Source organism: Manis pentadactyla, chromosome 6 (genome assembly GCF_030020395.1).
Source record: "Manis pentadactyla isolate mManPen7 chromosome 6, mManPen7.hap1, whole genome shotgun sequence".
NCBI classification, from domain to species: Eukaryota; Metazoa; Chordata; class Mammalia; order Pholidota; family Manidae; genus Manis; species Manis pentadactyla.
The window spans coordinates 2,101,691-2,126,479 of NC_080024.1; the positions used below are offsets into that span (position 1 = coordinate 2,101,691).

Consider the following 24,789-nt stretch of genomic DNA (forward strand, 5'->3'; position numbering starts at 1 on the left):
TATGCAGAGTTGTTCACAGCATTCCATTAGTATCCTTTAAATGTGTAAAGAGCCTGTACTGATGTTCCCTGTTTTATTATTGATATTGGTAATTTTTGTCTTCTTTTCTTTTTTCTTAGCCAGTATTGATAAAGGTTTGTCAATTTTATTAATCTTTTCAAATCTGTTTCATTGATTTTTCTCTATTGCTTTTATGTTTTCAATTGCATTTATTTCTATTATTATTTTCTTCCCTTTCTTTCACTGTTTGTTTCTTCTTTGTTTTGGAATTCTTTTACACTTCTTTTTATAAATTCTTCAGGTAGGCACTTAGATTATTGATTTGATGCTTTTGCTCTTTTCTAAGGTATGCATTTAGTGTTATAAGTTTTCCTTTCTGCACTGCCTTAGCTTTAAGTCTGTATTTTTGTTCTTTTTGTTTGTTCTCTCTGTTTTTCAGTTATCTGTCATTTTTTTCTTGCCTTCTTCTGGGTTACTTGAAAATTTCTTTAGATTTTATTCTTGTTTTATTTTTGCCACCAAAGTGACATAAATTTAGGGGGCAGTAAGCATCAGGATTAGCTTGTGTTTACAACTTCTCTCAGGTGGGTTTTCCTCTGTGCTCTGCTCAGCACCAAGCTGCCTTAGAGCCCCTGAGTGAGGTACGGGGAAGGCAGGGGTCCATCCGGGAGGTTTCAGATCGCCGTAGAATGAGTCTCCGTGCAGACGTCCATTTGGGGGGTCTCTGCACGTCAGAGCTGCAGTCAGTTTGCCTGGATCTTCAAATGCCCTTTGGCCACTAGCAACTTACTTGTCTGTTTATCCCACTGGATCCCATTTTCCCCTTTATTTTAGTCTGTTGATTTCTTACTATCTTGTTCACTCTTCATTGCTTTTAGAAGGATCTTTAAATGCTTTTTCCAGAAATTTTGTTTTTTGAGTAAGTTGGCTTCAGTAACTTAGTTTACCATGTTCCTGGAAGTGAAGGTTCTGAACTGTTTTTTAAAAGCCCTTCTAGATTGAGTTATTTTGGTTGCAGGAAAGAGTCATTTACATTGCCTCAAGAAAAGGATTGGCTTTCCCTTCCAAGCAGGATTTGAGACAGCCTTTGGTACAGGTTGCATTATTTCATGCAGTTCCCAGGGAGCGAGGGAAGAGGGCGCTGGGCAGGTGAAACGGCAGAGGGAAAGCCGATCCGAGGGCATCCTGGGCATGAGGCTCAGTTCTGCCGGGGGGCCTCTGAGTGACCATGGAGAATGGGCGCCTATCGTCCACCTGTGACATGAAAGGGTAGTTATCTTCCGGCTACCGTCCTATGGCTTCAGAGTTGCCCCAGTGTGTGAACTCCCTAGCTCTGTCCCTCGAGGGTCTGCACAGGATGGACCCGGGACATCACGTGGTGGGTGGCTGGGAAGCCTTGGGCAAAGAATGAGAAATTCCCGATGCCCCAAGGGAAATACAGTCAGGACATCACAACACGCAGCTTAATCCTCAGTAGTAAATGGAACCCAAAGATGAGTCAAGAGGTAATGAGAAAGGCGTGAAAAGAGCTCTGGACAAAAGTGTGTACCGTGGAGTGTACCGTCTAGAAGTAGAGGGCACCAAGGGTCAGAGTGACTGCTCTGCACCTGCTCCCAGGGAGGCGAGGTCCCCTGTGTCCCTGCACGGTCCCCCCCCAGCCAGCTCTCTCTGTTTCCTCACATATCCGGCAGCTTTCTCTCTCCAGCCTGCTCAGGGCCCACGTGTCCGCCCCACCCCCACCCCCGCTGCGGCTCAGCTCCCACCCCACAATGAGATCAGCCTCTGTTTCCCAGTTCCCAAGAGGGCTCTGCCTGGCCCAGCTCATCTTTTTGATGCAGGCCACCCATGCCACGGGCCCGTGGCCGCTCAGCAGTTGGCTGCCATTGGGTCCAGCCCCCTCCCTGCTCCAGGGGACCAGGGTGGGAGGGCTGGGGGTGGCTGTGCAGCAATGTGGCTGTTTACACGGAAGAGAGGTGGGCAGGAAGACACTGTTAACACAAAGGACATAAAAACTAAGGCAGGGAGTTTTCTGTGTGTTTTTGTTTTATTAATTCTTACAACTCCCAGAATGGACAGCGGGGAGGGTCCGGGTCTGTGGGGTCAGCAGGACCATCCAATGAACAGAATGTACAACTTTTTCCAACTTGATTAGCTTAGTCTTTTTTTTTTAAATCTGTGAATTGTTGGGTCCATTCCAACATCATAAAGAGCCAGATTTTGTTAATCTTGGCATCAAAATGATGTGTTTTCAAAATCGGAACAAAACTAAGTCAGTAACAAATTAAAGAAGTAGCATACTGTTTTGTGGAGTCTGTTTAAAAAATACGTAAATGGAGGAAAAACACAGCTCTGTGCTGAGTTAGCCCCACGGCCCCTGGAAGGTCAAGAGCTGTTCTGATCTGAGCACGCGGTTATCTGAGGTTCAGGCACACAGCTTACCTGCGCCCACCTGTCTGGAGCCATGCAGTCCCGGCCCTCCTGGGAGAGAGCCACACGCAGATGCAGGAAGAGCGCCAGCACAGGTTTTGGGGATCTTGACCCCCAGAGAAAGCTTATTTTTAGTGTGCCCCTCAGAAATGAGTGTCATCCCCACCTGTCGGTCTGGTGGCCCTGAGTCACATGACCTAAATCAGAACATTCAAGTTCAGGAACCCAGAGGTTGGACTTAGCTTCCAACATGCACCCAAAACTTCTTCCAGGGTCTGGGCACCAGAAGGGTGGAGGTCACACAGCTCCCAGTGATGACAACAAAAGTCTGGGTGCCCTTTGTGGCTTTCAAGGTTACAGGCCCATAGGCTGTCACTTTAAGTTTCCCAAGAGCCTCGTAGGTTTTATTTATTTTCCACTATTCCTTCCTCAGAGATGCAGAAATGGAGAGAAAAGGTCATTCATTCGCTGTTGCTGTTCATTCTGCTGTGTTTTGTCAAATCCGAAAACTCATTGTCTTTCTTCTTCCATCAGCGGGAACAGGATGCCCGCAGACCTTTCCTTGCCCCGGGCGGGTGCGAAGGGGACTCCCGCTCACCTGGACTCAGTTTCCATTTTCGTTGGTGTCATTGTAAAGGTTACCATTTGGATGTGGGCTATTAGGATGCCAATATATCAAAAAAGGTTACTTTTTTCCTCTCACAAAATTCTGCCAGCAGGACAGTTGCTAGCCAACAGTGACCTAATTTCTGTTTTGGTGGTAATTTTGAGCACATTATGTGTTAGGACTTTTTGCATCGTAAACAGACAGGAAATCCAGCTGAAATGGCCACAAGCAACAAGGGCCCGACCAGGGCAGGGGTTGGGACCCAGGAAGTCTGTGGCGTGGGTGATGGGGGCCCAGGCGCAGTGCTCTCCCTGCATTGCTGGGCCCACAGACTATTTCCAGCGACTCTGCGGAGGGCACCCCTCTGCAGGACCCCACCTCCGGCGGCAACACAGACGCCGCTCCTCCGACGCTCTCAGCTGTGGCCACGCCTGGGGCCTGTCACGGGTGGCTCACGAGGCCTGGTCACCTGCAGGGTACACCAGGGCCGCCCACTCCGCAGGCAGACCAGCCGTCAGCTCCAGCTCTGGGAGAAACAGCATGAATTTTGCAATCTAGAGACCCAGAACGAAGCTCTCTGTGGCCGTTCCATCTGTCGGTTTTGTGTGATGTGACTTGGAATCATTCTTCTTGTGAATCGCTTCAAGGAGAGGTGCCATCGTCCTGGTGGGCCTCTCCAGGGCCCTCTAGGACAGCTCGGGGGCCAGGCTTCCCCTGTCAGGGACACAGCTGCCCAGCTCCATCGTCTCCAGGTCTCTACAAGGGTTTGGGTGTGTGTGTGCGCGTGTGGACATGTGCAGTGGGTGCTGGGGCTCGTGCCGCAGGGACCAGGCCCTGGAGAAGAGCACAGGACCCATCCAGCTGGGTGATAGAGGGTGTGGTGAGGCTGGCATTTCCAGAGCACCTCTCTTTCCGATGGGCCTGGGAACCATTGTAGGAGTGGAGGGAGAAGGTTCACAGGCCACCACAGACCTGCCAGAGACCCCCCTGATCCCCAGGATCCTGTCTGGAAGCTGAGTGGGGTCTGTGTGGCCTCTTGTCCTCAGACACCTCCGTCCAGCAGATCCTTGTATCCAGTGTGTGCTTCCGGGGGGCTCAGGGTGGTGACTTGCAGGTCCCCAGCTGGAAGCCCTTATCCTGGGGGCCACCCACAACCCCCAGTGCTGCCCACGGACAGGTTAAGGCCAGCAGGCGGGGTGAAGGACTCCCTGCCCCACGTGGAGACGCGTCTGCCCTGTGGCCTGCCCACCAGGACCCGTCCCTCGCCAGATGCTCCTGGGCTTTCCCAGCAAGGGCTCCTTCCTCACCTGTATGGACAGGGGCTCCTTCCCCAACCACACCGTGTGTGTGGGAGGCCCAAGAGGCTGACCAGCTGCGTGGAACTCCTGGTTAACCCATGGGCCAGACCCGCTCGGAACAGACAGCGACCCCTTCAGAGGAGCGTGGAGGGGTGGCACAGACAGCGTGCCTGGAGGTGAAGCCACGGGGGGGAGGGTCTCCACAGAGCCAGGATTGACTCCCTGGCCCTGGACAGCAGGAATGGGACCCAGGATGGGTGGTCTCAATCTAAAACAGGAAATGGTCCAGAGAGCAATCACGTCCAGTAGCTGAGGCTTCAGGGGAGGCAGATGGAGCGTAGAAGGGGTGGAGGCTGACCTCACCTGCTCTCCCGGGCCTGGGTCTATTAACACTCTCGACCACATTAGAGACGGTAGCTTCTAGAAAGTTACAGAGTTATGCATGGCATAAAATGCCTCACGTCCTGTCTTGTCCTTTTAAAAGTGAAATGAAAGTCATTTTTGCAACCTGTCCAACTTTCTCCTACGGAAGAGAAGAGACAAAGACCAGGCTGCATGGAGGTCTTTATTATTCCTGGAAGGGGGAGCAGTATACAGGGCCACACTGCAGTCACTGAGCTTGTTAAAAATATCTCAATAAATAAAACAAATAAGCAACATATACACTGAAACAGAAAAAAAATTTTTTAAATGGTTATAGCTGAGCGAGTCAGGAAGAAAAGGAACAGAGGTGTGAGAAGAATTCCAGGCTTATTTGAAACAATCATGCAGAGAGATGGGGTAGGAAAGAAGGCGAGGTTCTTTGTCTGAGAGCCTTGGTCCAGTTTAAACAGAATCGTACAGGAATGCATTTCTATTTTATTAAAAAAATACATTTAAAAAAGGCACTTAGAGGGAAATCCAAATCCAAAATCCAAATCCTCACAAATGTGGTCCTGAATCTAGAGATTTTTCAGAAAAAATAAATCCCCTCCCCAAAAAATAAAATCCAGAGGAAAAATCCAAACAGTGGCAAGGATGACAATGAACATGTCATGGGCAAGAGGGACAGTGAGTGCCACTGCCTCTGTGGGGACCATCCCAGGGAAGCGGGTGGTCCAGGGTGTCCATCGATGCTGTTGCTGTCCCCTTGTCTAAGGCCATGCTGAGAGCAGAGGTGGGCGGCTTCCTTGAGGTCGTTCAGGTTTCAGAAGTGACGGACTTGGGTGCATCCCATTCTGCTAGCGCCTCAGCCCCAAAGGACAGCCTGGAAGACAAGGAAGCGGGGCTGAGCACCGGGGCAGCGCCTGGCACCCTGGAGCACTCGGCCCCTCTCATCAAGGTGGGGCCAGGCTCGAAGGCACGGGGCAGACAGTAGGCCCGGCTCTTCTGCGGACCCCTCCGTGTCCCTGCTGCAGGAACTGACAGGTGACAGTAGTCGGCCCACCAGGGCATCTGCAAGCCATGCCCCGAGGAGCCTCCTGCTGCTCCGACCCTGAGGGGCTAGATCTCCTGCCCCCTGGGGACACCCACGCCCCCACCTGGCACTCGGCAGGCTCCCTACTCCCTAGGGAGTGAGTGGGATCTGTGTGGCCTGACCTAGGGGACCTGACCTCTGAAGGAGGGGTGGTGCCAGAGCGACGTGGGGCTGGGGCATCTGACGAGGAGAGCCAGGCTGCCCTGCAGGGTTGAGGAGGGGCAGGAGGTGAGGCCAGAGACACGGGATGCATTGCTGTCAAGGGAGGGATTTTTTAAAATTTGTGCTTTTGAAATAATTATAGATTCACGGGAAGTTGCAAAAAAAAACAGTACAGAGGAAGCCCATGTACCTATCACAGTTTCCCCCAGTGGTGTCATCTTGTCCAAGTCCAGTGCCACACCACAGCCAGAGAGTCAACAGCCATGCAGCCCACACGCTTGTTCACATTTCACTCATGTGTGGTTATGTGGGTGTGTGTACGTCTGCGTGGTTACAGGTGGTATGTGTGTGTACGTCTGTGTGGTTGTGTGTGGTGTGTGGTGCTGTATGTGACTCTGCGCCCACCATCGCGATTGACAGACCTAGCTGTCCCATCCCTAGGGGGCCCCTGGAGCTCATGTGACAGGTGCGCCAAGGAGCGTGTGGGTCAATCATGGCAGAACTGAGGCTGGACCCGCGGCACATTCAGGTTGCCGTCTGCTTTGCAGAGGGTCCTGGTGACGGGCCCGTCCAGAGGAGCGCCTCCTCCCACCCCCACCACGGCCCAGGGGTCAGCCAGGAAGGCACCGGGTTGGCAGCCAGATGGTCTGGCAGGGGCTGTCTCCCCCAGCAGCCTGTGCCCACCAAGGAAGGTGCAGCTAGAGAGCGGTGCTCACTGCCTGGAGGGAGACCGGATGGCGTGATGAGCACCCGGGCGAGGGGACACAGGCTGGGGATCCAGAGGGTGGCCTGCAGACCCCACATGCTGTTGTCCATACCCACAGGCTTAGGGAGATGTGCTGGGGAGAAGCTGGGAGCCAGTGTGTCTGTGGCCAGCCCCGACGTCCGTGTGTCAGAGCGTGGGCCCCGGCGCCGCCAGCCGCGGGCTTCCTCCCCATGCCCCAAGCTCGTCCCCACGAAGCAGAGCTCTGCACAGAAACCCCGGGGCTCGGGAACCCTAGAAACCTTTGCCAAATCAGGGCGAAGTTCTGAAGAGGCTAAAACACATTTCCTATAAAACTCATGTGCATGGACACACACACACACACACCTCGTTTTTTTCAAGTTCAGAGCATTCCAAATATGTGAGCCTTCTTAAGTGGCCCTGGGCAGACAGTCAAAAGGCTGCTTTCTCTTGGAGAATGTGGTTGTAATTAGATAATTAATAAGGGGGGCAGCTAGAGAAAGCTAAATGGAAGCCTTCCTCAGTGGGAGGAAATAATTACAACAGTTTTTGATATATGAGCTGCACCAAACCTCCAAGGGGAAATACAAAATCATCCATGAAAAGCCAAACGACAGGGGCATCCCCCAGCAGCAGTGGGGTGCAGGGCTTCCTCACATGCCCACGGGGGCCCAGGGCTCAGAAGAAACGAGCGGCAGGTTCATTAGTCTTTTTGTCCGAGAGCCTCTGGGCCCGGCCCCCTTGATGTCACCCTGACCCCAGCCGTGTCTGCAGATGGGGTGGGTTCCCAGCAACAAATACAAAACATCTGGGGCCCAGGACTGCCTCCCGCACGTAAGAGCCACCTGAAGCCATGTGCATGCGTCCCCTGGGTAGTTCACTCCCTGCCGGGGAGGGGGCGGCTGGCGGGGCGGCAGTGGCTGGACTCAGAGGGTGCCCGGCTCCTCTCCAGGCCACATCATCGGCTGCCAATACACAGCAAAGGGTCTTACTCGACTCCATACCCCAAGACCTCACCCAGGCAGTGAAAGGCCAGCAGGACCTCTCTAGAAAGGGAGGCAGGGGCGGGCTTCAGGGGGAAGGGCTTATTATGAGGCCTTCCTCAGCCCACCACCCACCTTTCCAGCTCTGCGCCATCCCCACTTCCCGCCTGCCTGCCTTTGATCCATCGCCACAGACTGAGCGTCTGTCACGTGCCAGGAATGCTGCTCATCGTTTGAAAAGCCCCGAGATGAATCCAAGAAACCAGAGGGGAGAAGCACATTTGTAAACCACTGGAACAAAAGGCAGATGATGACGATTTCTTAAAGGAGGTGCAGTGACCGTGTGACCAGGAAGGGAAGGGACAGAGCGCCCTGGACCTCATAGAACCCAAGGAGCACGGCAGGGTGGGGAGCGGGCACAGACGTGAGGCCTCCTCTAGATGTGGGCACACACACGCACACGTGGGCACACACGCACGTGGAGACACACGCAAAACCCTGGGATTTTGCCGTGGAGACTGGATGGAAGGAAGTGAGGATCAGGAGGCTAGGAGCTGCCCACAGAAACCCAGGCTGTGGCCACCATCCCCAGCACAGAGCAGGTGTCCCGGGCATGCCCGGGCTCTCGCTGGGATCCCTCCAGCATGACACGGGGAGGCATCTTCGCCTCGGGGACCTTGACGTCGGTCGCCCAGTCCACTCTAGTGCTTGCTGCCATCTGTGGCTTCCTTTTCCCACTCGCTGCGCCTGAAACAAAGACCCCTCACCTCCAGGGCTCCTGGGGTAAAGTGGACATGAACAGTCATGAGCCCCATGGCCAGAGCTGCTAGCCGCTCCTACCACGGGGGCAGCCAGCCCATCCTGCACAGGCCGGCCTCCTCCCTCTTGGGCATTTGTGGAGTGCCATCCTTCAGCTGGGGCCCTCTGTCCCCTCGCCAAGCCTGGACGCCACCTCCTGACCATGGGCACATGGCTCCCCAGAGCTGGCTGGAAGGATCCAGCCACCCCAACATCTAAAGTGCCGTGAATATGAGGAGAAAACAAACGGTGATTCACACGAGGTGGCTACGGATGGCAGGGGAAGTCGCGGGGCTGAGCGCCTCACAAATGGCCCATAGCGTGGGGCTCAGACTTTCCGACAAGTGGAATTTATCGTCCGGGGAGAAGCCAGAGGCATCTGTGCAGATAAAATTAGAATAGCCTGTTTTGCAAAGAAGGACCGACCCAGACACAGAGAAAGGCTCTTGGAAATCACGGCAAGTGTGGAAGTGGAAAGTTTTTAAAATAATAGAAGCAAAATGGCAAAACAGACACAAATGAAAAACAATCGGTAAATCACAGACTGAACCCGGGAGTCACCCAGCATTGGATCAAAAAGACACAGGACGTGATGGGGGGGAGCAGGTCCAGTCACAGAGGAAGCACAGAGGGTGTGTCCACGTGCCCCAAGGCCAAGGGGCTCCGAAAAGGGAGCACAGAGTTCTGGGGAGGAGACCGAGCCACGCCACAGGGAAAGTTCTGGATACCAAGAGGGGGGAGATCCTCCTTCAAGCTTCCAGACATTAAAAGAAACTGAAAAGCAGCAGACGAGGGTGGGGTGGCTTCCCATGTGCTAAAGCCACCTGCTGACCGGCAGTCCCAGGGCGCCCAGAGTTCCTGGGGACAAAGAGCAATGACCTGCCAGGGAGCAAGAAACACGTGGGCCTTCAAGGGCCCGGTCAGGGGCCATCTGGGGAGAATGGCACGTGAGACAGTCCTGCACCAGGTGAAGGTGTCAGGGCTTCTGGGTGTTAGCACCTAACCCGCCCCCCACCAACTGCAAAACAAACAATCGGCGTGCTGGGGGAAGCCTCAGAGGCCAAAGCTGAAGTAGGGGCACACCCCTGGGTCCCCGGGGGCCCGAGCCTCCATCCTCCACGTCCGCATGGTGTGTCAGGAATGGAGGCCAGGCCGTCCGATCTGTGAGCCTGGACTCTCACTCATTATACTGTCCAATTCGCTACTCCATTTACCAAACTCGCTCAAGAAAAAGTAGGAAACAGGAATGTATCAGTAACTGTAAGATACGCTGGCCAGGTTATCAAAGATCTGCGTCTACCCCACAAAGAACAAGAAACCAGATTGTCTAACACAAGCATTAAATAGAAGCTTCTATGCACAAATCATTCCTAGCTACATGACTTAAGTTATACCAGAATTTAAAGATGAGGAAACACTTCCCATTTTATTTTATTTATTCACTTATTTAGGATAGACTTCAATTTTTAGAGCAGTTTTAGGTTCTCAGCACAATTGCCAGAAGGTGCAGAGATGTCCCATCTGCCCCCTGCACCCACGATGTGACTGACTCCTGTCCAAACGGCGTAAGAGCCGAAGGCTGGGTCTCTGTCTCCCATGATTCTAACCGCAAAGATACTAAGTAACACAGCGGCAAAGCAAGTTCTGTGTCAGAAGAACCAATTCCGCATAACCAGGAGGGTTTATTCGAGGAATGCTGAAGGGTTAACCTCCAGAAATGTGGCGCTGAGCACACAGCGTAGCCGACGCTGAGCTGTGGAAGGGCACCTCTGCGTGTGTTCTGTTCCGTGGGAGCCCCGGGAGAGACAGGATCTGAGAGCACAGGCCTTGGGAACCCCAACTCTGCCGCTCAGGGAAGGGCAGCCTGGGAAGAGTGGCTTCCGCTCTGGGCCTCGGTTTCCTCGCCGGCAGAACCCCAAACGCGGGCCATGTGAGGAACCACCACATGGGTGCCGGGGGGCCTGTGACCTGTCCCGCGACACCCTGTCCCACAAGCACCGGAGCCTCAAGAGCGCTGGACGCTCACTGTCTCTTCCTCGTGGGTCCCCGGTGTCCAGCACAGCGCCTGGCACATAGCAGGTGCTCAACAGACACCTTCTGAAGGAGGGACTACAGTGGGGAGATCAGGCAGACACGGCGGCGCCGGGCGCCCAGCAGCCACGCGCCCGGCCCCCTCCGAGATGTGCTCTTAGGCTCGCGTGCTTCTCGGTTTCTGCCGCTCCAAAGGGGGCCCCTGGCCGGCAGCATCGGCGTGGGGCGGGAGTGCGTGAGGAACACAGACGGTCGGGCCCCGCCCAGGACCGGGACCCCACACCTGTGTTTGGCATAGTCTCCAGCTCCTAAGCTGCTTCTCAAGCTGAAGACACGGGCTGAGCCCATTCGGCCTGCCTCGTCACATCCCTGGGCAGAGCTGGACTGCCCCTGAGATGCCACGACTTGCCAGGGCACACAGCTGGTTAGAGACAAGTCTGGAACAAGATCTGGGCATCTCGAGGCTGCCTGCTGGGGCTGTCCCACCGCTGGCAGCCAGGCCCTGAGGGGTGCCGGCCGGCTGCAGCTCTGCCCGAGAGCCCAGTTCAGCCAGACACGCAGGACTCCCGGTCCCACCGTGGGCAGAAGGCCTGGGGGTGCTCGGTTCACAAAGCAGACACAGCCGTGCAGACAACCTGCGTCCAAATGGGCTGAACTACCAGTGGTGCCAGGAACAGGCCCCCAGGCACACTGAGCAGGGCTACCCCGCCCACTGAAGGGGGTTTTTTCTTCTTCCCTCTGGGTAGGGGCTTGAAGGGGGCTCTGGGCTCCAAGCGCAGGCTGGTCTGTGCAGCCTCCTTGCTTGTTGCCGGCCCCGCCAGGGTGGACAAACCTTGCTCTCCCAGGGCTGCCTTGCCCCAGAAGTTGCTGGTGGGACAAATGCCTGTGCACACACAAAGGAAATGAGGGGTTTTGCTCTCGGGGAGAGAATGCAGAGGCTCCCTCCGGCTGGGTCTGCAGGTGGGTCCAGCCAGGCTGGGACACCGGGAAGAGCAGCAGGCTGCACCCAGGACTGTCCCCGAGCGGGCAGTGCCAGGCTCACCTGGCCCTGGGAGAGGCAGGTCCAACCGGCCTTGCTGGGCGGGGGGAGGGCAGCCCATGGACAACGGCGGGGCTCGCAGTTCACGGCCCTCCTGGCCCTGCCGACCTCTGTGCAGCAGAGGGTTGGAAGGACAGAGAACTCGAAATGCCTAATCACAAAATTTACCCCCACTTCTAAGACAGTGGCAGGTGGGGTCCTGCCCATCCTCTGTGGGTCGGCAGGCACAATGAACTGCAATTGACTTTTAAAGCAGAAATGCAAGGACCCTGTGAACGCCCCTAAGGAGGGTGGGGGCACTGGGGAGGGTGAGTGGAAGGCTGGCGGTCCGTCTCCCTGACAAATGCAAATCCAGAAGCAACTGGAGGTGTGAGATTCATTCCTTTGTACAAGGTCCTTCTAGATGGCCGAGCCCAGCCACTCATTCCCTTGCCCAGGCCCTCCCTGCCCTGGCTGTCCCCACCCTGGAAGAAGCTGTCTATAAGCAGTCCCTGAACCAAGCCGTGGCTGTGACAGGCAGGACACCCTGGTCTCCCTTTGCTGGCAGAAGGAATCAGCAGACAGATCTGGGCCCTTTCTCGAAAAGCCAGACGGAGGCCACGGCCATGCGATTCTCATTAGGCCAGTGGTCTCATTAGGCAAGGAGGCCTCGGGGCTGCAGCTCAGGCCAGGATTAAGACCCAGGAGCTTCTTTTCAGGGCGGGGCCCGGCCCACTCCCCTTTGGAGGGCCTGCTTTCCCAGGAAGGGCTGGGCGGCAGGAGCCCCCATCACGCCCATACATCTCCTAGGACGGCAGCGGGTGATGGGCGTCTGCGGCCATGCAGAGGAATGCCTGGGGCGCTGGCCACTCCACACGGCTCGGAAGAGACCTCCGCGTCTCCAAGCCCCAGAGCTCCTGCGAGGCAGGTCGGGGCGAGATGTCTGGGGAGGCAGCTCTGATGCCGGCAATGGCCGTGTGTCTGGAGGGAGCGGGCCCGTCTGCTCCTGCTGCCCCAGCTCCTCCTGTGCCCTCTGGTCCCTCTGCCCCTGTGACAAGCCTCACACCTGCAGGTGCCACTTGTGTGGGGCCCTGCACTCCCGGCGGGCAGAGGGCAGGGTGAAGGCAGGCGAGGGGGCCCTGGCTCTCCCAGCTCTGTGACTCTGGGCTTCTGACCCTGGCCCACCTGCCATGTGTGAGAAAAAGAGGAATTCTGCTAGCAGTGACCATATTTATGATGCCGGGGCTCCCTGGTGGCCTATAGCAGAGCTATTGGCGGTGCTCCTCCGGGAGGGAGCTCCCCGCCAGCTTGGAAGCACAGCTGTCTCTCTGTCTCCCTCTGTCCTTGGGCTTGGCTTCGGGGACTCAGGCCGTGTCTGGAAGGGCCCTCTGCCAAGGAGAAGTCAGCCTGAGAGCAGCCTGGGGAGAGGGCCAGCTTGCCTCTGCCTGCCGATCCCTTCGGCTCGGTGCCTCCCTGTGTCACGTCCTCGAGGGACCCGCCCTGCCGAGCCCGCCCCAGTAGCCCCTTGGCTTTCTGGGCTGGCCCTGCCCGGTTCCCAGGAATCTGCGGCATGGCGGCCCAGGGCTCCCGCTGGCGATCTCAGGACCCAGCCCGTCCAGCCTCCCTCCCCAGGCGGCCTTCCCATTTCTCCTCCATGAGCCGCGGGATGCTGCACGGGGCACTCCCAAGCTTCCGAGATGGTGTGGCCAGCAGCCAGGGGCAGGTTGCAAGAGGGGATGCAGCCTCCTGCAGGGATGCAGGGCCTCCGGACCCAGGGACTACTTCGACGGGTGCATTATGACTTCTGCAGATGTCACTAAATTCAGCTTCCAAATAAAACCCACGGGTGGAAGGGGGTGGAGTGAAAAGCCACCTGCCTCAGGCTGGCAGTGCAGGAGGTGCCTTTAGAGACGACCACCCAGTGATGTCAGTTCAGAGATGCAGGGAAGGGCCTGGCCCTGGGGACTGACCACTTATCCCACGTCACCAGGCGGGTGCAGAATCACCACCAGAACGCAGGTCAGCTGAGCCCTGGGCTGGAAATACCCCCCTCATATGACTGACTTCATTCCCACACCTGCCACACGGGTCCCAGCCCAGAGGCACTGACTTAATACATGTCTCTACACATCTGATCAATGAGTATCTGAAGACACCCCCTCGCAGTGAGGGCAGCAGCCCCTCAAGAGGACATTAGTCGGTGGCCCAGTGAGCCAGGCGCACTGCCGGGTGCTGGCACTCAACTTGGTTCCCGTCTCAACCAGTTCATTCAGGAACAGACAACAATCTATTACAGTAAAATGTAGTAAGTGTTCTAATAAAGGTATAACGCAAGTACACAAAGACATACAACCATTTTTCTGTAAAACATGAATATATGCTATACATGTAAGTGACACAGCATCATATGGCAGGGGCACTAATAAAGGTCTGCAAGTACAGGGAAGGCGTGACACCCAAGCCGCGGGGCTTTGGGCAGCTCTTCAGAGACTCGGGGGCTGCAACTGGGTCTTCCAGGACGTCTGGTCCCTGGTGGAAGGGTGAGAGGGCTTCCCAGGCAGAGGTCAGGGTGTAGGGGCACATGCGAGGGGGCCTGGGGGGAGGTGAGGATCTGGGGGGGGATGGTGAGCTGGGACTCAGGGGCGGGGCAGAGACTGGCAGGTCCCCATGGGGCACCAGGGAGATAGAGGAAGTGTAAGGGGCACTCGTGACCAGACCTGCTTTTCAGAGATAACCGTGGGCTGGGCCCAAAGGGATGCTGAGGCCAAGACGCCTGACCGCAGGGCCTCAGGTGGGGCAGGACCCCAGGAGGGCGGTGCAGTGCTGGAGAATCGGCAAGGGCGAGAGCAGACCCAGGGCTGTGGCTTGGGAAAGGATGAGGTGACCCCAGGGCTGCGTAGGAAACCCCAGGGCAGCACCTGGGGGGAAGCCAGTGGTCATCGTGCTGAACGGCAGGAACTCTCAGGACGCTCTGAAGGCGAGGTTCACCCAGCAGGTTTCGGCTCTGAACCCAAGAAGGGACTGGGGGCTCCAGATGCAGCTTATGAGGGAAGCTGATGTGACCCCCCACCCCCCGTAGAAGAAGTGAGGAAACAGGTAACTTGCTTTGCTAGAATTTGAATCCGGTCCCCCAGATCCACACCCAGGGCTCATTCTCCATGACAGAACTGGGGATGCAGGCATGTGGGGGTGCAGAGGGTCAGGTGCTGGGAGCCGAGCCTGGCTGGCCAGTAAGGCGGCGTGTGCAGCTGGCTAGCTGCGCCCCCTGCTGGAGGGAGGACCCCCTCGGAGAGAGCCACGGGGCCCCGTCGTGTGGGGCAGCCAGGTGGCCAGGGGAAGCAGGGGCAGTGGAATGGGGCCAGGTGCTGACGCCGGGACCCGGGATGACGGCAGCCAACGCCCAGTGCCCCTGGGGCCAGGCCCCGGCTTGCACACGGGACCCGCCGCAGGCCTCAGCAGTCTCCTGGAGGAGGTGCTGGCACAGTCCCCGTTCCAACACAGACACACGGAGGCTTGGAACGGCACAAAGCTGTTCCTCACGCAGCGGAGGAACTGTCTGTTCAGGAGGAACCCGGCTCACGTGGGGGAGCAGCACAGGCCCTGGGAGGGCAAAGGAGCATTTCTGAGACTCTTTCCCCTGAATGATATAAAAAGTGGGGCAATAAAAGTGTTTTCCAGCAATGAATGGGCTCTGATGACGAGTTCTCCCTTAAACACTGCCGGCTTGTAGTTCCCAAAATTAATCTCAGAAAAGTAAGCAATTTTTAAAATGTTACACTATTTACAGATATAATCATGCCTAACTCTATTTTATTGGGCATCTTTTCTCCAACAACCCAGATAAAATATGTGACTTTTGAAATAACATGCATAAACTCAAGCATATTCAGAAGGATGAAAAATCTCACTAAGTGATGGGGAGACCCCAGTGTGACCCAATCCTCAGTCCTGCAAATCTGGGAACCCTGGTTTCAGCAGACGCTTAAGATACATAATGGATTTGGAAAAACCAACAGCACACAGGTCCCCGGAGTGGAGGGTGCACTCCAGGCACTGCAGGTACCACAGCTTTCAGGAGAGCAGCCGGGGGCTTGGCTAACCTGCCCTTTGTCAACAGGAAAAGCCTTTTGCTTCCCAAACTCTGGATTCAGTTACTTTCTGCCCATTTCACATTCTCAAATTTTGGCACCTTGTGAATAAAACTGATCTCTGCTGGGAAACACATCATGCTTAGAAACCAACCAGCACGTACTCAAGTGTGGAAGACTTTGCCCCCAGGTCAGCAAAATCAGCTCTTAGAAGCAGGACAGGAGGAGTGAGCAACCCTGGGTTCTTGGGCTGGTGGCTGGGGTGGCTCCGCGCTGAGGCCGGGAAAGAACCGACGCCCCTGGAGGTGGCCTGGCAGAGCCGAGGCTCTGGGGGCCGAGGGAAGGCGGGCTGCAGGGCGGGTGTCACGCAAGCCAGGCGACACGCTGGCATGTCATGAAATAAGGCAGAAGGCACACGGGGTGAAGGCCGCCAGGAGCGGCAGAGGAGGGCAGGTGGTCCAGGAGCATCTCACTGGCACCTTCCGGTGGGCTCCCCCTCGCGCTTGCCCTGAAGACAGCTTCTCCTGCAAGCCGCTTCCCTGCACTCGGCCGCTGCTAGACCAGAAGGACATCTCGGCAAGATGAGCCCCACAGGAGAGGCACTCAGATCTCTCCAAGGGCAAGCGGACAGCGAGACAGCAAAGACCCCAACAACAGCAGGTTTATCAGACAGGCAGTTCACCTGGCAAATGCGCAAGCCTCCAGGGTGAGGTGCCTCAAGCCAAGGGGGGCCCCTGACCTTTGCACTTCCACTTGCCTTATCCCTGGGCCTCCACATGCCTTTCGCGACCTCGGCTCCTTCTTCCGGGGTGAAGCGGTCAGCCCTGCTTGCTGGCCTAGTAGATCTGCCAGGGGAAGAACGTCCCACAGCCTGCACCCCCCCACCCTCCTGTTCAGCCCCCAACCGACCTCGAACCCCTGGGAGCCCACAAAGCTTACTAGGGACAGTGGGTACAGAAACAGAAGCTGAGGCAGGAATCCAGACTGGCAGGAGGAGGAGGCTAGTGCCCAGAGAGCCCCCAGTTAACCCAAGAAGAACAGGATGCCCGCATGGGTGCTCCAGCGTGTCACCAGCCAGGACATGTGTTGAGAGCTGCATCCCATGGGTGTCAGAAGGAGGCTCTGCTGTGGGCACAGGGAGTCGACCAGGGGTCCCACCCTCTGGACACTATCAGGGTCACCCTGCTAATCTTAAAGCACCTGGAGTTGGGGCTGCCTCTGGAAAACGTGTTACCTGTGCTCTTCCTAAAAGGGACGGGACATCTATCAGATTCTTGCAGACAGAGCTCATTCCCAACACTTTGTTTCTGGGGTTCAAACTTCCAACCCCCTAGATTGTGCGATACACAGAACGCATCCCCTCTTTATCACAGGCTTCGTGAAATCGCGGGCTCTTAACTGGCCTCCTATGCCGAGGACCGTCAGAGCAAAGCCTGTGAGAACAAACGGAAGCACGCCCTGCGGGTCACCCTGGGGAAGCCAGCAGCCCTGGAGCTCCTGCTCTGCTGCAGCGGGTGGGACCCCGGCCTGAAGCTGGGGAGTCCCGCAGCCCCATGGTCAGCCTGTGAGCGCACAGCCCGCTCATGTCTCCTCTGCGAGACCTTCCTCATCTATGAAATGGGCTGATTCTACCTGCTCCACAGGCGCGCGGGCTCCTGCTCACTTAATTTTAAGAAGCCCTCAGCGATCGCTCACGTTCAGAGAAGTCATTAACAATGAGGCTGCTGGCGTTCGAGGGACAGAATCCTGCTCCGCGCCTCAGGCACCGACGTCACTGACCATATACTTCAGGTTAAATAACTCAAGTAGCCTGATTTTATAGTGTAAATACAAAAAGAGTTTTCTTTGAGTACTACATAAACACGCACGTGCATGCACACGCACACATGCACACGCACGCACGCACACACACACATGCACGCACACATGCACACGCACGCACACATGCACGCACACACACATGCACACGTGGGTACGCACATGCACACACGCACACACACATGCACACGCACATACACACATGCACACGCACATACACACATGCACACACACATATGTGTGCGCACACACATGCACACGCACACACACATGCACACATGCACACGCACGCATACACATGCACACGGGTACACACATGCACACGTGCACACACATGCGTGCGCACACATGCACACACATGCACGCGCACACACACATATGCGCGCGCACACACATGCACACGCACGCACACATGCACGCACACACTCTCTCTCTCTCTGAGGGGGTCACCTTGGTCCCAAGCTTGCTCCAGTCTTATGTACTGACTTCACAGTTTGGGGGTAGAGATCATACACACACACTGTCACTAGCTGTCCTGTCACCCAGAAGGCGGGCAAAGCCCGGGGCTAAGCACAGCTCCGTCACACCAGCTACTCTTGTGGGAGTGGCTTCTGTCTGCCTCCACGTCCCTGCTGAACCCAGGAGCTCCAGGGACGGCCAAGGATTCGAGAGTAGATGGAGAGCAGCCTCCTTCACCCCAGAACCTGCTGCAACTCAGGGAGCGGGCGCTAGGACATACCCAGGGGAGGTGCTAAAATCCCTCTTCTTCAAAGAACATTCCTGATCCCGTGAATGTCAAGCAACACTTCCAGCTGCTTCCTTTCTGGTGAACTGGCCCGGGAATCACAGATGCACACGTGACCCGCACAGCTGTGTGTGTTCCCAAATACTCCCGAGTACTTTTTCATTGATTGCAACGATATTCCCAATTCCAGAAGCTGGAGATGACTACTTTTATTCGAAAGATAGCAGAGCTAAGATACAGAAAACAAAATGTGGAGTTATTATTAAGCTGAGCAGCTGATGGCTCTGGATATTTGCTACAATAGTTCTGAACTAAATCAAAGACTACTGCTCCTTAAGAGGGAACCCCTTCTCCTATCTGCCCATTTTAATGCATTTAATTACCATTTGAACCCCAGCTGAACATCCTATAGTAATTTCCTTTGCCGAAACAGACCCTATGAATATGGAAAACAGCATCCATGTCAGTGTTTATAAGGGAATTCAGTCATCTACTTTAAACTGCTGATCCAGAAACTGACCTTTCTTTCTAGACTCCCTTTAATCAAGCTTTGTCAATAAATAGATGTGATACAGATGTTCTGTGCAGTCTTAAGGAATTTAGGGTGAATTCACTCTAAAATAAAGCACTAACTTGTAAGCAAGTAGAGAGGACGAAAGCCAGTAGAGACAAGAACGCGTCAACAAAACCAGAAATGGAGGCAGGACCCTGCAAACAAGCTCACACACCTTGGACCAGAGATTAGAAGTCAAATAATGCTTAGCATAAGTGCAAACGACCCAAAGGCTTTCAACATCTAATATGAGCTACTTTAGGGAAATGTGGAATATGGAGACCCACATTCAGTAAACAAATAAAGGACACCATGGCTACACCCTGGAAAAGTCTGAGGACAAATAAAAAAACTTTAATGGAAGTGCCTGTAGAAATTGAGCTCCTCTGAAAATGAATCTGAAATGACTCACTTTAGACAATTTCCCAGGCAAATACTTCACAAAGCAAAGGGCACCTGCCTGCGGCTCCAGGACCACGAGAGATCCTGCGCAGGCGTCCTGAGCAGTGTGACGGGGACAGGCAGGCTTCGCGTGTACCAACCAGTTTGCCTCAAGGTTTTAAACAAGGCTATAGCAAACACAAAAAGTAATTTGTAGATGGCCACCTGAGAAACTGTCCGATAATTCAGTCACATGAATCTTTGCCAAATATTTGGATCAGACTCCTGAAGATTTCCAGGTAGCAAACTCGTGGCCAGGAAGCTCAGTATTACGGGGAAAGGGTGTGGAGAGCAAGACGCCAGATGAAACAGTGAGGTGTTCATTAAAGCCAGCAATAGGGGAAGCCCTCAGGTGAACAGTGATGCACATTCCGCCCTAAGCTGATGACAGTGGGGTCCTCACTGCTGACTGACATGCCTGTCCTACTGAGGTGGTGTGGGGCCAAGGGACATATCATGGGGCTGCAAAGAGCCACCCCTGATTTTCTCTCCTCCAAGTGACGGCCACCTGGTTCTCAGGAGGGCAGCACGGTGTCCTTGGCGTGAAGGTTCCCCTGGGACATATAGTCTGTTCATCTTTAAAGCACCAGCAATTCTGTGGTATCTTCTGAAAAGAAAGATGAATTCTCCCTCATACCATGTCTCACAGACTAGAGAAGCATAAATGAAAATATTTTAGTGAAACAAGAGGATGTGAAAAGAAACCACTTTCCGCTCAGTACAGTCAGGCTTGAGTTTCAGGTATTTTAATTGTTGAGTTGAAGACATAACTAACATTAAGTAAAGCGACGACCTTCAATATTTACAGGGGTTCAAGGGTTAATGTCATTTCACTGGCAGCCCCGGACTCAGGCCCCACAAGAGGGGGGAACCTCGGGGCTGTTCTGTGGGCTGTAGAGGAGCCCCTGAGTGTCTTAGGTCTCAGTGGGAAAGTGATTAGTAATATGATTGTAAGCTAAAATTACAAATACCTTTAAAATGTAAAAAACACCTTGCTTCCCTTTAGAAAGTGATCTTAACATGTTCCCATAACGGTGCCTTCATCTCCCCAGGGCTACGCAGAAGCTTTTTCAATAGGGTTTGCAGGGTCCTGGGAGCTCCGGATGAGGGGCTCCCCCGTCAGGCTCAGCGGTCGCACAGTCTCGGCTGCTCTGCTGACCAGCACCCCTGCTAAGACAGCGGGAGGCACAGCGCCCGGACCCAGACACCTTCTCCTGGGCAGAGCCATGGGGAGCACTAGGCAGCCGTAAGCGGCACAGGCATGAAGAACATCTCTGGGCTGCATCCTTCCCTGGGCCAAGCGTGCGCAATAAGCCCACAGGAGGCTGGCTCTTCATTTCCTTCCTCTGCACCTGGACTGAATCGAGCTGGCTGAACCAGGCAGCCTTCATCAGGGTCCTGGGGCACCGTGTGGGCGCTGAGAGGGAGAAGGTCGAGCAGAGAGGACCACGGCCCAGGGGAGAGGACCCTCCAGCCCCCAGCGCCCCCAGGGCCTGAGAGCAGCCAGGCAGGCCGCTCTGAAGAGCAGGTAGCAGAGACCCTGAGAGGGAGGTGGCCCAGCGTCCCCGCCATCTCTGCTGTGTGGTAGCTATCTGAGAACGGAGAGGCTTGGGAAGCTGAAGAAGGCTCTAGCAGTCCAGGATGGCCCCCACACTGCTCTGGGCTTCTCAGGCGGGCGGGTCTTTCTGTGGATCCTACACTAGATGTTTTTGCCCACCCCAGAGGGGGTCAGCGGAAGAAACCCCTGCTCCCCCGCCCACCGGCTTCTTACCCCTGCCACCTGGGGCAGCTGGAGTGGCCAGTGATTGGTGGGCTTGGGAAGAGAAAACTGAGTGTGTTCAGCTCAGCCCTGCAATCTTCCTCCAGGAGCAGGCTGGGTGTAGGGGGCAGGCATTCCCAGCCCGTCAGCAGGCTCCCCCACCGCCCAGCACCAGTGGGACCCCGCCTCCGTCCAGCCCTGCCCGCACTGGGGGTGGGTCTGTGGCACCCCGGCCCCTTCTCTCAGCCCTTCTCTGTAATTAGATGATATTCCGACCCGCCTCACCATCTCACACCTCAGCACAAGGGTGCTGCTCACGCCAGCCCCAGGCCTGCCTGGAGGCATGTGTCCGAGGTAGCCGCGCCCCTCCAGCCCACTGCTAATCACACCATTGCTCAGACCTCCTTTCAGGCTCTCCCAGCACAGGTACAGAGGGGGCAGGGGCAGGGAGATGCCCCACACCAGCAGTCTCGGGACTCCAGCTCTGGAACTCGCCCTTGGTGCACAGCAGGTTCCATTGGACCAGGCCAAGCCCTCCTGTCTCCCTTTGCCACCTGCTGTCCAAGCGACCTTGGCCACATCTGGCTCACAGGCTGGACCTTCATTCTCCCGGATGGAAGCAGGGGATCTGGCTCAGGGGTCTCCATAGTCCTGGGGGACTCATGATATTTTAGAATCTCAAAAGATTTGAGTGCTGACTCCCACCTCTGGCTGGGGGGGGCTCAGCTGGTATCTGATAAATCCCTCTCCTCAGGGTGAGGACTCTGAGCACCTTCTTTGGGGGTGGGGGAGCCTGGTTCGGGGGGAGATTTCTGAAGGAGGCTAGAAGGAATCCAGACAACACGAGGGAAAGGCCGTGGCGTCTTATGCTGCAGGGAGGACGGACTGACCGGGCCCGCGGCTCTGGCCTCCTGGCTGCCGCGAGGGACTCAGTCACAGTTAGTCCCTGAAGTCCAGCAGATGCAAAGGAGAGAACAGCCAGTAACGCGCGTTCACAGCTGGGAATCCAGCACAGACACCCTGCCAGCTTCTTCCTGACCCGCCGCCTGCCTCTCCAGGCATCCACGTGCCCTCTCTGAACGCCCTGAACCTGGGGGTACCTCCTATTCACCTTCCTCTGCCTGCCCAGAGTTCCTCCCTGGCCAGGCTTCCAGAAAATTCTTCTGCTCAAATGCTGAATCTGTCTTCAAGATCCCAATCCTTTTCCTTCTTGTGGAATTAAAGGAGCCCTAAGAGCTGGGCTGGACCATCTGGGGCCCCCATTTCTCTTGGTCTCCTGTCCCTTCTCCCATCTCTCTCTCCGTCTTCTCTCCTTACTGTTCCTGTTTAATGTCAAGTCAGCCCCGCCCCTTGGAGACAAGCGGCTGCAGAAGTGAGCGCAAGTGGGTTTTAAATCAGCAGAGAATTTAAAAATGAGTAACATGGTGCAGGCACCCACCTACCCCACCGTGGGGCTCTGCTGGCCCCCACCAGCGCTCACAGGGTGGTGAGGACAGACAGGCCACAAGGGTGACTTCTGCTGGCGGAGCACAGCCCCCAGCCCGACCACCATCACAGAGCAGGGCTCTGCCCCCGAGAGCCCCAGCATCCCCAGCAGACAGGCAGGGCCAGGCACACAGAGGCCTCACCCGGCTCTCCAGAAGAATCAGTGGAAAAATAAAGGCGGAGGGGAGAACCAGCGAGGACACGCTCACGTCCACCTGGCCGGAAGCCACTCCTGTCCTGGGGCCGCACTGACCGCAGGTTGCCCGGCCCCGTCTCACCTTGGGGTCAGGACGGGCGGCCATAGGTACTCAGGGCATCTCTGGCCACACGATTTCAGGTTCTGTTCCTTGGGCCACACTGGGCGACCCGCCCCAGTGCACACGAGGCTGTGACCAGTCGCACACGAGGGCAAGAGGTCAGGGCCGCTGCCAAACCCAGAAGGGCCCAGGGCTGCTCCGGGTTTCTGAAGAGCTGCTCGGGAAGCACGCTTCTGTTCGTTAAAAGAAGCCTTCTCCTCAGAGACCTCTTCACTTGGGGCTGTCCCTTCACAGGGCGCGGGGCGGTGGCCCAGGAAGCTCCCTCACCGGGAACAAAGCACAGTGTGAGTCACAAACAAACCCGCTCCTTTCCAGGAGCTTCCCCAGGAATCGGAGTGTTTTTGCAGATCATTAACTCCTCGGTCCAGGGGCCAGCGCAGCAAGGGGCGGGGGGAGCCGAGCTGAGTGTGAGTGGCTGCTGCTCAGAAGACCAGTCAGAGCAGCCCAGGGGCCCAGAAATCACAGCACCACGAGCCCACAGCACCCCAGACGACATTCACACGTATCCCCAGTGCCGCCTGTTGTGCACAGCAGGGCACACTGGCACGGCGGCGAAGGACACACGGCTTCTGCATTTCTGTTCGGGCCACAGAACCAAAGTGGAGAAGCACTGATCTGTTTTCCAGCTACCATCTTATTTGTGGTCCCGGCGAGTCAGGAAGGCCAGTTAACGCAGGTGGGCAGCACGGTGCCAGAAAGAGTCCCAGAGAGCACAGAGCCGCGGGGAGAGGAGGCTGGGAGCCCCGCGGGGAGAGGAGGCTGGGAGCCCCGGGGGCCTGGACTGAAATCCTGACTCGTGCGCCCCGTAAGCAAGACGGACTGTGTGACAGACAGACAGGCAGGCAGACAGACGGGCCAGCACCTCACTCGTGGAGATGCTGGGAGGCCACATAGCTCCGTGGATGGAAGGCCCGGGCGTTGGGCGGGTGGGTGCCTCCTCCTCCCTGCAGCCCCTGCCGTGCCCAGAGGTGCCCTCAGAGAGCACTGCCTGGTGAATGCCTGCAGACACAGAGCTCCCCTGGAACCCGTCCAGGCCTGCAGACGCCTCGGGACACCAGGGCAGGGGCGAGAGGGACTGGGCCGTGACGGGGATGAGAGCCCAGCCAGACAGCAGGCGGGCCCGCTCTGAGCCCACCCAGGTGGGAGCCTGGTGGCGACCCTCCCTACAGCTGGGGCAGGCAGAGGGCGTGGGTGACGGGGTGAAGGCGTGAGTGGGCGAGCAGAAGGGCGTGGAGGTGCTGACTTGCTCTCTATGGCCCCCCTCGTTCATGCCAAAAGCACCCTCTGTCGGGGCTCATGGAAAAGAGGGAAGTGACACCGAGTTCCTCCGTCTGGGCAGTGGGGCCCACGTGCACGGGGTGGTAATGTTAACAATGATACCCCCTGCTCCCAGCACAACATGCTGCCAGCCCAGGGCTCTGTCAGGGGTCCTCTTTTGCCCTCCAGGCTTACACTCACCCTGGGGAACCCCTCCCAAGTCCCTCCCCACATGTCGTGGCCCATCACCCACATGGGCACCTCTGCTGTCCTCAGCAGGCCCCCCCGAAATGGGAGCCACTGAGGCCCCTCTGCAGGGACCATCCTTTCGAGTGGCCCTAAGAAGCCCCTGCTGAATCCCACCTCCCCTCCACGGGGCCCAGGTGGGCTGGCAGAGTGAGGTCCACAGCCCCGGGGCTGGTGCTCGGCTCAGGTCGGGGCCCTGCTGCTCCCCATTACCCCACGGCTTGACACCAGACCCCTGGTTTGTGGGGTGGGCCAGGCCACCAGAATCACAGGGGAGGGATTTTTAGCACACGCCTCCCTAGCTGGGCATGTCCACATACCTTCTGATGCACACACAGCCCCCAAGTCATGGCCCAGTGCTGCAGCACGGCCTGAGGGAGTGTGTGTGTGTGTTTGCAGACAGGATGACCCTATGATGCAGCATCTAAAGTGAGATGATGTTGGGCATGAACGGGGGCACTGTTAATAATCAGGATCAGAGACCAGGACCCACTGGGACTGTCCTGGGTCCTGGGGCAGGGACGTCACCTTATGAGGGGCATCCACCCACTGGCACTCGGTCCAAGAGGACCTGAT

The 24,789-nt window shown here is 56.3% G+C and overlaps 1 protein-coding gene across 2 annotated transcripts in view; it reads right to left on the bottom strand.

Annotated features, from left to right (window-relative positions):
* Positions 1-4,883: 4,883 nt before the first annotated feature.
* Positions 4,884-24,789, bottom strand: part of TWIST2 (twist family bHLH transcription factor 2) — a 47,466-nt gene continuing 27,560 nt past the window's right edge. The window contains exon 2 of one of the 2 annotated variants that reach the window (XM_057503369.1): positions 4,884-5,578. In XM_057503369.1, the coding sequence (XP_057359352.1) occupies positions 5,512-5,578 (67 nt within the window). In that variant the 3' untranslated portion in view covers positions 4,884-5,511. The remainder of the gene's footprint in view (positions 5,579-24,789) is intronic. The other variant, XM_036901186.2, reaches the window with a different exon arrangement.